This window comes from Pagrus pagrus (genome assembly GCF_965226575.1).
Source record: "Pagrus pagrus genome assembly, chromosome: 17".
Taxonomy (NCBI): domain Eukaryota; kingdom Metazoa; phylum Chordata; class Actinopteri; order Spariformes; family Sparidae; genus Pagrus; species Pagrus pagrus.
In genome coordinates, this window is record NC_140201.1 from 20,144,755 (window position 1) to 20,156,381 (window position 11,627).

The 11,627-nt window shown below is 42.3% G+C and overlaps 1 protein-coding gene across 1 annotated transcript; it reads right to left on the bottom strand.

The window, feature by feature from the left end:
- Positions 1-22: 22 nt before the first annotated feature.
- Positions 23-9,034, bottom strand: mturn (maturin, neural progenitor differentiation regulator homolog (Xenopus)). The gene is made up of 3 exons (XM_084379931.1): positions 8,504-9,034; positions 3,657-3,779; positions 23-1,597 (listed from the first exon to the last, which is right to left on the bottom strand). Exons 1-3 carry the CDS (start codon positions 8,660-8,662, stop codon positions 1,490-1,492), a joined length of 390 nt encoding a protein of 129 aa, XP_084236057.1. The 5' UTR covers positions 8,663-9,034; the 3' UTR covers positions 23-1,489.
- Between the last annotated feature and the right edge of the window lie 2,593 nt (positions 9,035-11,627).

Genomic DNA, 11,627 nt, shown 5'->3' on the forward strand with positions numbered 1-11,627 from the left:
AAAGAAACGGGCCTGCAGCACACTCTGTTCACACGGTTTATTGAACAATTCCACACACATCGGAGGACAAACAGAAGATACACTGCATGAGAAACATTCAAATAGGCAATAAAAAGACAAACATTTACAAGCCAAAGTAAACGGGCTAATGATGAACCTCTGAAACAGTCTCGCGTGTGGATCGAGTGGTTGAAGGCGGCGGGGGCCTGGAGCATTGCAGTGCACTGGATGTGAGACACAACAACACACTGTGAGAGTAGAGATAACAGGGCAGGCAGAGGGTGGCTGTCAAGAAATACTTTCCATCCCCTGTGATATCACTCTGGGATTCGGGTGTGCACTTGATTTAAATTCATGGTTAAGAGAAATCTCGAAAGAAGCCGAAAAATTCGAAAAACAACACTAAAGCGCTAAAAGATTTAGGATTCAGATTTGGGGGCGAACTGTGAACCACCAACAACCAGGAAGGAAGACTACAGGGCAGAACTAGGGTGTCATGTGACAATGAGACACCCAAACCGGGAAGGGCTTAAGCTGCAGTGTGGGCCTTTGTCGTAATGGTCATATGATAGTAACACTGATTAAAAACCTCCTCATAAAGTGACTTTAAACTCTCTGAGGTGCACTGCCTTGGAAACACTAAGAGACACACCTCAAGAAATGATCCATGCTACTGTGAAGCTGCACACTTTGATTTCCACATGAGGAGCCGACGTGTAAAATGCTTTTGACTGAAACCCTATGGGACTATATTAGGTGTGTGTGTTTAAAACAGGATAGTTTGAGAGCTGCCCCACCTGAATCTACGTCACGACTACACATCCTCGCTGCTTCTCTCCCTCCGTGAAGTGGAAAGTGACACCGCTTCTCCCTCTTTCCTTCCCTCTCTCCGTCTGCATCACTCCAGTTGCCTAACCACAAACCGTCAGTTTTCACCCGTTTATCTTTCATCTAGCTCTTGTGTATCCTCTGTGTCAACAGACAGGCAGAGAAAGTAGGTTATCTGTCACATTCGTCTCCAAACCAACGGGGGGGATGTGTGTATTGCGGTAACGTCTGACTGTATTTCTGCATAACAAAGCCAGCTGAGGCTGATGTAATATTGCTGTGCTGTGGAACTTTAACTAACCAGATGGTGAATGATTAAGATATTTTGCATTGTACATGGCCACTGCTCACGTAGCCCCAATGTGTGTGTGTGTGTGTGTTTGTGTGTGTGTTTGTGTGTGTGTGTTTGGTTCGGGGGGGGGGTCAACACAGTGCAACAGAGTGCACTCTTTGGGAAGCAAAGCCACTGAGACATTCAAGAACATGGTGGTGCATTTTTAGCGAGTTGACTGTAAGTATGTGTGTGTGTGTGTGTGTGTGTGTGTCTGTGTGTGTGTTTGTGTTTGGATAAGAGTGTGTTGTTAAGTGTTTGGGCAGATGAGTTGAGGCCCGGAGCTTCAGGGCAGCTCTGCCCCAGCTGCAGGCCTCGTCTTGGGGCTTATCACTGCTGGCTGACCCCCATCTGCTGGTGGTCGGGCCCTGGTTCCCCCTCCATGTCAGCGTGGTAATGCTCGAAACTGTCGTCTTCTAAGTCTGGAAGGCCCAGCAGCTGACGTGGGAAGAAGGAGAAGGTTGCGTTAGAGATTGTTTTGCATTAAGACGTGTCGGCTGACAGCTTTCGTTAGCCTACTACTTACTTTGCATCTTCTAATTATTCATGCAAAATCTAATCAACTAATACATTATGATGTAATATTGTAGATTAAAGGTGCAGTATGTAAGAATTGGCCACCTGTTGAACTCGTACTCAAAACAAATAGGGGACAGCATATCAGTAGATCAACTGCTAATTTCAGGAGTTCGAAGTTTTCTGAAAACCAGGGGACTACTAGCTTGGGACAGACAGGAGCTAGCTGGTTAACAATGCTAACTTCTGCAACACACATCTCCACATTCTGTTGATAACTTTTTCTCATTTTTAAACTTTTATAAAACTTCCATATTGCACCTTTAAGATATCCAGCAGCATCCCTATGAAGTACTTACAACAAGTACCACTTTTACCTTTCTGCGACATTAAAGTAATGCTTACACATCAGTGTAGCCATATAATACAATAATACAATATACTGTACATCTGATGTTGAAGTGGGCCATTCTGCATAATGAGTAATATGATTATTGCTCCTTTGAGTTATTATTATTGTTAGCTTACTGGAAACAGGTGGCAGCAGCTATGACCAAAGTTAACAAACACCTAACACAACCTTTTCATCACATAGTATGTACAGCAAGCCTGACTTTTCAAGTTGATCAAAAAATAAAAGGCCTTTAATCATTTTGTTAATTCTTCAGTGGCCTTTATAAATCTCTTAAACCACGTTAATAATTAAAAACACATAACATTAACAATAGCTATCCATTCATTGCTTAACTTAACTGGCAAAAGGCAAATTTTTTGCTTCAACTTATCACTATGAAGTAAAGGTTAGGGTTATGGATTGCACAGTGCAATGGCTGTAGAAAAATGACACCACCCGTGTATAGATTGGTGCCCTTTAAACCTCGCTTTCACTGTGCTATACTTAGAAGGACAAATTGTGGCACAAAGGAAGCGAGTCTGCCATTGCACAACGAAAACAGGAAGAAACAGTAAGTATCAAAACCTGCCTACTTAAATCATATAACTGGAAAAGTCTTCTGTTTCCACTTGAACTATTCCTTTAAAATGCCATTAGCAATTCTCAATTACAACATCACTGATGGATAATTTAATGTAAAAAGCTTCATTGTGATGATTATTATCATTATTTTGATGACTACATTTTTAAAGCAGCTACAGCGCCCTTCATTTTCTGTTGATCTGGCGGCCCCTGTGGGAAAAAAAGCCGTATCAGCACCACCACCTCTTGTCTAATTGATCGTGATCTGGCTAGCGTGCGCATTTTTTGATGATTGTGAAACAAATAAACTTTGTCCCAAATTGTCAAGAGGGTGATGAGTTCAAAAGCCTTTAATATCTTGTGGCTATTAAATCAGAACAACTGTAAAATTAAGGCTTCACGTTTCAGCCATTGGGGCCATATCAGGGCAAGTAAGAAATGGTCTCCTTTGTCAAGTTTGTTTTAGTGCAACACTGAACCGACAGACTACAGCTCAGCTTCTTTCCTCAGGCTGTGAGAATCCTCAGTTCATCCTCAGCACACTGCCGTAAATAGTTTTATTTTTATGACTCATTCAACCCTGAAAAGTCAGAATCCGACCCAGTGACAGACATTAAGAGTAAATATAATAACTATAAATAGCCATTCTTCTTGCTGATGCTCTTGTTGTCTTATATAGCACATACAGACTGTTTCATAACCAGTTTAAAGTTCCTCGTGAAACCTTTGAGTCTTAGTTGTTTCTTGCTTTCATTCTACCTTGTTCCTATTTACCAAAAAAAGCTCGAGGACGAGAGTATCGAGGGCTGTTAATCATCATCTCTTCAAAATCTCGTCAAAAAGACGAGATGGAGTTCAGCATGTTTTGTCCGCACCAGAGGGAACAGAATGTATCAGGTTTGTAACAGACACAGCAAGCAGAGGTCACTGCGCTGTGGTTGATGAAGCGTGTTATAAAAGAAAACTGTGACTCCCGAGTGGCGTCACTCATTTGTTTTTCCTTACAGGCCTGAAGGACGTGAAGACCTTCTCCAGGACCTCCAGCAGAGTCTTCTTCCCGCAGGAGGAGATGTAGTCCTGGGCCAGCTGGAGGAAGGGAAGGCAGTCCTCACTCTCGCTCCACACATGCTGCAGACGCAGATAAACACAGATTAGCCAATATATCATGCAAGAAGGGGAAGTGGGCTCAGAGCTGCGCACCAGGTGATAGTGTAACACTTCCTCTAGCAGTGTAGCTTCGTGTTGGCCGTATAGTGACGTACAACTTGCAGGAATTAACAAGTAAACAAGTAAAGCAGGTCAGGGGCGCAGAAAAAGTAGAGCAAAGCAATTAAACCAGATAAAGAGACGTTTCGTCAAGGACACGCAGCAGACGGAGGAGTGAAGATAACACAATAAGATATTCACCGAGGAAAAATAACTATAACAGTAAGATATCTAATAATGAAATGCAGGACAAATAGTTCCTGAATATATCTGAGTCGAGGATTATAAAGTAGATTCTGATAAATTCTCTCTCATTACTTCCTTTTGTCTTTAGCCTCAAGACAAAGTAGTGCATCCTGCTGAGGTGTTTCCTCATTTTGTCCATATAACGTTGCTTAAAATGTTTGGGTCCTCTTGAGGAAAGAAAACCACCAGCGCTGCTCTGAAGCCACTGATTTCTAAGTGGGAATGCACCGTGAGTTTTTGTATTACAATGTTATTCTGGACCTCTTTGTTCAAGACTTTGTCTTCTATGTGACATAACTCTCTCACCACAGGGCCGGTCTAGTTGTGTGTTGTGGTAAGTGCACAACCTGCCAGTCTGGTGAGAACAGTGGGTCAGATATCAGAAAGTTTAGTGTGCTGATGGCCAATAAAACAGTATTAATTCAGGTTAATTGTAGATCTTCTAGCCAGATTAAGATCAACTTCCTCAAGTTGTTGACTCCCTCAAGACACTGAATTGTAAGAAAAACACCAAAGCTCGGGGTAGATTATTGGCGCAAATCTGCTTCACCTACTGTTAGTGTTGTTTAATTCGAGTCGAAAGGCCGTACTGTTAGGTTATGTATTAGGTAATACCATTAGGGGCGCCTGGCCAAGTGTGCAGCAGGTGTAAGAAAAACAAAAAACAATGTGTGCTCTGTAGTAGGCTCTGCCACTTATAGTAAAAGTTTGGGATACCCGCATGGTATTTTATTTTATTTTTAGCATTATTATTTATTATTTTAGAAAATCATTTCAGATTATTGAGGTTTCAGTTAACATGAAGGTCTGAAGTATTTTCAGGTTAATCTTAATGATATTAAGGGATTTATATGTTTACTGTTAAAACCCCTTGAAACTGACAACAAAACCATGAAATCTTCATTTACACCTTAAAAGCTTCTTAAGTTTTCAGATAAGGTTGGGTTCATGCCAAACATGAGGATATCTAATGAGTAAATTAATACTATGGTCATTTTAATACGCCCAATTTAGGGGTTTTTAAAGGCTGGAAAACTCCTTAAAGTAAAGTCATGAAAAAAATTCCTTAAAGGTGCAGTATGTAAGAATTGGCCACCTGTTGAGATTAGACTCCAAACAAATAGGGGGAAGCATACCACCAAAGCAACCGCTTGGCGCTCGTAACAGAAGCTGCCATTGGCTAGTTAGTGCAGTTAGCTCAGTTAGCCGTGCAGCCAGCGGTCCAGACTGGGAGCTCAGAGCACTGGGGAAGCTACTCTAGTGCAGTAGCTGTTATTTCTGTACTCTGTTGATAAGTTCAGTTGATTTTTGAAAGCTTTGAATTAAAATCACATACTTATATATTGCATTTTATAACAATAAATAAAAACAACAGAATGTGAATGAACAACATTTTTGACATTTCTATGAATTGTGTTTCAGAGATATCTACTAAAGTTAGCATGCTAACCAGCTAGCCCCGTCACGGTCCAAAGCTCCTGTGCTACCAGTGAAACTAGCTAGCGACAGCTATATTGTGCAGCAGTAAGCAGTTACTCTGGTGACGTTATCAGTGTGAATTGATGGACCTTTAAGGTAAAAACATCACGGATTTGAAGTCGTAGCGTGTAGCAGGGACACACCTTACTGTGAGAGTTTTAAGGGTCATGTGAGAGTCATGTGAATCAGCCCGAGGGAAACACTTCTACAGCATTGTAGACACAGTCCTGCTCTCGCTGCTCAGGGATGGTTGTTCCAGGTTGACACTGATGGATGGACTCTCACATGGGTGGGTGTGCCTCTGCTGCACTGGCAAAACCTCATCTTTCAGCTGATCTCACAGAGCTAATCCAATTGCCCTTGTTTATCAGCTGCTGAACGCTGTATCACATGACCTGCATGACTGAAAACTACAAAAATGTACCCTGAGGGAAATTACAGAGCACCAACAGTGATGTGCGGCAACACTGTTATCACGGTGTAACTGATCTAACAGCGCCCTCTGGTGAATGGGCAGGGCAGTGATGCACAGTTTTGAGTAGAAAAACAGGATAAACTGAGAAAAAAACTGAGTATATGTGGGTGAGAGTGTGTGTGTGTGTGTGTGTGTATGTGTGTGTGAGAGAGAAAGAGAGAGAGAGAGAGAGAGAGAGCATGTGAGACGCCCCGCTGATAGATGTATTGATCGAGCAAGAGTAACTAGATCTAAGAGTCCTGCAGAGAGATGGAGAGTTATTCTAGCTGCTTTGAGAGTGCAGAGCAGAGAACGGTGTGTGTGTTTCTGTGTGTGTGTGTCCTGCAGCAGTTGACACACATCAGATTCAAGAACTGATGGTTGCGAGGGAGATAAAGTGAAGCAAAAGGAAGGCGTTCACTAACCTCATCATGTATTTATATACCTGCATCTTGCGTGTATGTAACCCTCTGCTATGTGTTCTCTCTGTAATGAAAGGAAAGCCCCAGCCTAAGCAGCCATGCATGCTCTGCTGTCTGCAGGACAGAAGGGGCGAGGCCTGCAGACACACAACACAGGCACGCTCTGTGTGACATAATGTGTTATTGAGTGAACAGACGCCCGGGCTCCTGGGTCATCTCCATCTGCTCCCCGCCCTGTTAGCCCCTGTCACAGAGCAGGAGGAGCTTTAGGGCTCACAGCGACACCACTGCAGCACACTGCTATAGGATGCATAGTGAGCGGGATCCAGACAGCCTGTAGATCATCAGAGTGGTGCGACTATTAAAGATACTGCGCTCATATCTTCTTTAGTGCGTCTGGAGTTTGGGGGATTTTAAAAACTGAAGGAGTTTATGTTCAACAATTACAGACAAATTACACAGGATACGAGTCTGATATTGCTTTTTCTAGATTTTTTAGGTGATAAAAAGAAACATTAAATCAAAATGTTTTTGGATTTGTTATTTCTCTACTATTCAAACGGGGAGCATTCTTCCAAAACTGGGTGAGAGGCCAAAAGCAAGGAATTTATGTGCCAGTATTTTATTGTATTGTTAAGATACAAAATGGAAATAAAAACCCCAAGTTCACCCGAAAATTTAAATTCAGTCAGTATCTACGAGTCTGATATTACCCCACGCCAATGGAAAGTCAGGTCCACAAAGTATTTTTGGAGCTTTCCAGATAAACAGTGTTGCAGCATTCTTCCAACTACCACTTGTTTTATGAAGTAAAAAACATAAACTCCCAGACGATGCCACACTGATTTGAAAAGACATCATTCACACCCTGGACACACGTTCAAGCTCATGCACCCACTTCAGATGGGGTGCGTGCTAATGCTTTTAGCTGAGCAGCTACAGTGAAGATTTAGGCTTTAAAAAGGGGGCAAATAACGTCTTTTCAAATCAATTTGAGAATTTGGCGCTTCCAGGGACTTGGGTTTGACTGGAGGTCATTTTATTGAGGTTGTTTTATTTTATTTTCTTCAGCTGTTAATATTTTACTTTTTAAAACAAGTCTCCATCTCTATCTATCTAGTCAGTCAATGAAGGAGAGTTGGGGTCCTAGTACTTTAATGCATTTTTACAATACAGTAGGTGCTTGCTTTCGGTCTGTGGCCATGTCTCAGTTTGGGCCCCCCATGAGGAAAGTTTGAGCACCCCTGCCCTATACTATTGTAATAGTAAACTACTCAAACAGTTAAATGAAGAATCAAATATATAAATGTGCAGACTTCATTCGTGTCCAGGCAAACATTTCTTCTGAGAGCGGTGTAATCTGGACCCAACACTGGAAAACTGACAATAATTCATTCAAAGTAAAGATACGAAAATGCGTCAATAACAGTTAATTATTCATTGTACGTCTGCAGAAAATAAAGGTGTTTGATCAGTTGAATCAGTAGATCATCTCTGGAGAGATGTGGCCTACCTGCACACCTGGGCTGCTGTCACATCTGAGTGTATGCAGCCTTCATGTAAATGAAAGTAACGTAACGAAGAAGCGCCTTCAGAAGAAAAGCAGCCAGCGTGTTATTTATATATGCACCGATGTAGATGCTCCGTTGTGTAACTGTTATACCTTATGCTGCGACTGCAAAATGGGCTGTGGGTCTTTTATTTTGAAAGGAGCAGGCCTCGTGTTTTTTCAACCTGGCTCGCTCGGCGCTGTTGTGGTTCAGAGGGTTATCGCAGTTGATTATGATGGAGGAAAAACACCATCGACAGCGTGGGGTGCGGGGGGTGCGGGGTGTGCACCCAAACTGAAATGACATCATCCCCCTCAAATCTTCGCCCAGCACCCCCCTCCCCTCCCCTCCCCTCCTATGTCCATCAGCTGAAAAAACCGGGACCAACCGGGACAACCCCACCTCCAGCCCACCCTCGACACACCTACAAGAACACACACTCACAGACACACACACACACACACACAGCCTGAGGCCCTGCAGAGGCTCACTTACGAAATTGTCGGTGCCGCCGGGACACAGCACGTAGAAGGAGACGCCGGGCTCTGCGTAAAAGTCCAGCCGCCTCTCGTCGTCCTCCTCGGCGAAGATGAGGTCGAACGGGTTACCGGAGCACCACTTCTCCGCCGCCTCCACCAGATGCTTGAACTCCATCCTCTGTTGTCCGCTCTGCGGTGTCCCTGGCTCCGGAGCTTGATGTCGATCTCTCTGGCCGTCACGGCGATGATGCTCAAGACACAAAAAACAGCTGATCGGACAGCAGCATCAGCAGCCTCCACTACCGCATCTCCTCTAGCGCACCGTCTGCATGGCCCGGGAACACAGATAACACAGTTGGTGCATAGAGCCTACCGGGTCTGGTGCTCATCCGTTCTCAAAGCCCCATTCCTCTCTTCCTCCCCACGTTATGAAATCAGCCCGTCGGTCGCATACATGCATACGCAGGAGGACGCTGGAAAAAACGCGATGACGAACAGTGGAGCCGGGCAGCCGTCCATATCTGAGGCGCTGTATAGGCCTACTCCCAAGGCAGAGTGTGAACCTGCTGACATCATGAACTCAAGCCTTTTGGAGATTTAACATTATGCAAGATAGTGTCGAAGCTGCTGCCGTGTCAGGAGCATGAAAGATTGGTGCGAGGACTGAGAATAACTGTGGACAGACACTGCAGTGGAATACTTCATATAGACTGAATTACTGAAGGATCAGTTCACCTCAGTCACTAGAATAATAATGTTGTACAGTAAAGCCTACATAACTGTATAAATGACAGTGGTGTTTTACCTGCTGAGGATGAGTAAGCCTAAAATTAAAGGCACAATATGTAAGAATTTTACACATATTCTAACTATGACTGTTATGTTAAAAGACGTACAGTGTTGTAGGGATAATATATTTTTGGAGGCTAACCCTGAAGTTAGCATCGCCCTGGTTCCCTCCACTAAAAGTCTGTGGGATTTTTGAACTGGATTTTGGATTATCGCTGAAAAAAAGCTCTGTGACAAACACGAGTTTATGATACTCACACGTTCTGTTCAGTAAGATAATCTTCACAGATAAAAACCTATTTTGTGATTTTCAAAATGTAAATTAAATCACTAGAAGTAAAAAGCTAATGTTAGGCTATAAAGAAAATACACTGTGGTCGCATGACTTAAACGTCATCACCACTAAGCATCTTACTACACAACTACTAATTACTATTTCTACAAACTGATCAACCTACGAGCTGTAAAGTTAGAGTTAGAATCGTTATCATAGTCAGCCTTCTCAGTGTCTTGAGCCTGTGGTAACCACAGACCTTATTTCAGGCATTTAGCCGAAAATCCATTAAAAAAACCTCATAGACTTCAGGATGAGGGAACCGGAAGTTCAAAAATGCTAACTGATTTCCAGGTTTTAGGACTCATTACGGCAGCACTTTACTCAGTGTGTAATTTTGGAGTACAAAGAAAAGGTACTTACATTTAAATGCACCGTCACCTTTCAAATGTTTGTGCTCTCTCAGCAGTGTTTATATTCGCGAGACATATCTTCCACTGTGCAGAGGATTGTGGGTCAGAATAATCAAATCAAATCAATTTCATTTATAAAGCCCAAAATCATAATCACAATGTCTCAGTGGGCTTTACAATATGTACAGTGGACGACATCCTCTGTCTTTAGACCCTCGATTGAAAATGCAAGAAATAGTTAGAAAAGCATGCTGGCTTGAGAACTGCAAAATGTGACCTGATGTAGTCAGAAACCTTGGTACTTTTGGCATACTGCATTTCACATACTTCATATTGGAACATACCAAATCTCTTTTCAGGCATACGTGGGCTCAGTAAAGTAGACTAATCATTTTAGGTTGTTAAAATAGTTTATCTCATACAACTAATAATCTATTTTCCTTAGTGATTCTGAGGTAATCAGTTCCTGACTTTTTTAAAGTCACCTTTTAAAATTTACATTGCAGTGTTCACTAGATAAAGTTGCTCACCTAAATCTTCATGAATGAATAATACGCCGTACCAATCGCTCTAAGAATGAGGATTAAGGTCCTGTTACTGCTGGTTCTGGTTCAGTACAGGATGCGCCAGAATTCGCAGCCATAAAAATCCACAAGATATCATGGGGACTAGGAATAAAGGGTGTAAACAGAATGCAGTTAGCAGCAGCTAGCAAGAAGGCACTTGCTAAATTGCTGCCCCTATTTGTGGGGAGTATGAATTCAAAAGGTGGCCAGTTCTTACATATTGCACCTTTAAAACTCCAGTCAGTTCAAGGCTTTTTGTAAGAATGTTTATTATAAAAATAAAGAAAAAGATTATTGAACATGATCACTGGAAAGAAATTAGCCTACTCTATCCTCAAGCTCAGAAAGTAAAATATGATGATGATAATAATAATAATTATTATTATTATTATTATAATGAAAATAATAATGATAATAGTAGTACTACTACTGGTAGTAGTAGTAGTAGTAGTAGTAGTAGCAGTAGAAACCTTGCAAAACAACAGCTCCATTCTGATCCACTGCTCTACATAAACACTTAGAGTGTTTACAGGAATCCAGCCTGCTGCCATCGTCATGCCTCCAGTCTGACCCTCCCTGCTCCCAGGAGTCCTCACCACCAGGGGGCGACTGAAGCCAGCCCACAACTCAGGCTGGAGCTGCGTCAAGCTGCCAACAGGAAGGGTCAATAAGACCGGAACAGCACTGACTCTGTCCTGTCAAAATAAAAGCGTGTTTTGGGGAAAAGTACGACAGAATTTAACTCGTGACAAATGTCACAGGAGTTAAATTCAGTACAATAAAGTAGCAGACCATTATTTAAATGCATAGTTACTGATGTCCCACTCAAAAGATTAGACTTTATGACACTTCTTTTATCACTACCAGACAACGACAAATCATAACTGGTTAAAGGTTGTAGGCTTATTTTGTAAAACCTTTCAATCAAAATGACAGTATATGAGCATATTTAATTTTGAAATAGTCAAATAAACGACTGGTCAGGCCCTGAACTATTTAAAACAATATATAGAAATACACTTTGTGCAGGTTGTGTAGGTGTTTGAGGCTAAATCCTTACATCCAACAAGCCAACATCATGTAAGTGAGGGCTTTCAG

Excerpts from the sequence above, each read along its gene's own strand:
- mturn (XM_084379931.1), bottom strand. The coding sequence starts at position 8,662 with ATGGAGTTCAAGCATCTGGTGGAGGCGGCGGAGAAGTGGTGCTCCGGT. Across the intron at positions 3,780-8,503 it reads CCGGCGGCACCGACAATTTC|CATGTGTGGAGCGAGAGTGA; the intron begins GTAAGTGAGCCT and ends CTGCGTCTGCAG. Across the intron at positions 1,598-3,656 it reads TCTTCACGTCCTTCAGGCCT|CTGCTGGGCCTTCCAGACTT; the intron begins GTAAGGAAAAAC and ends TTCCCACGTCAG.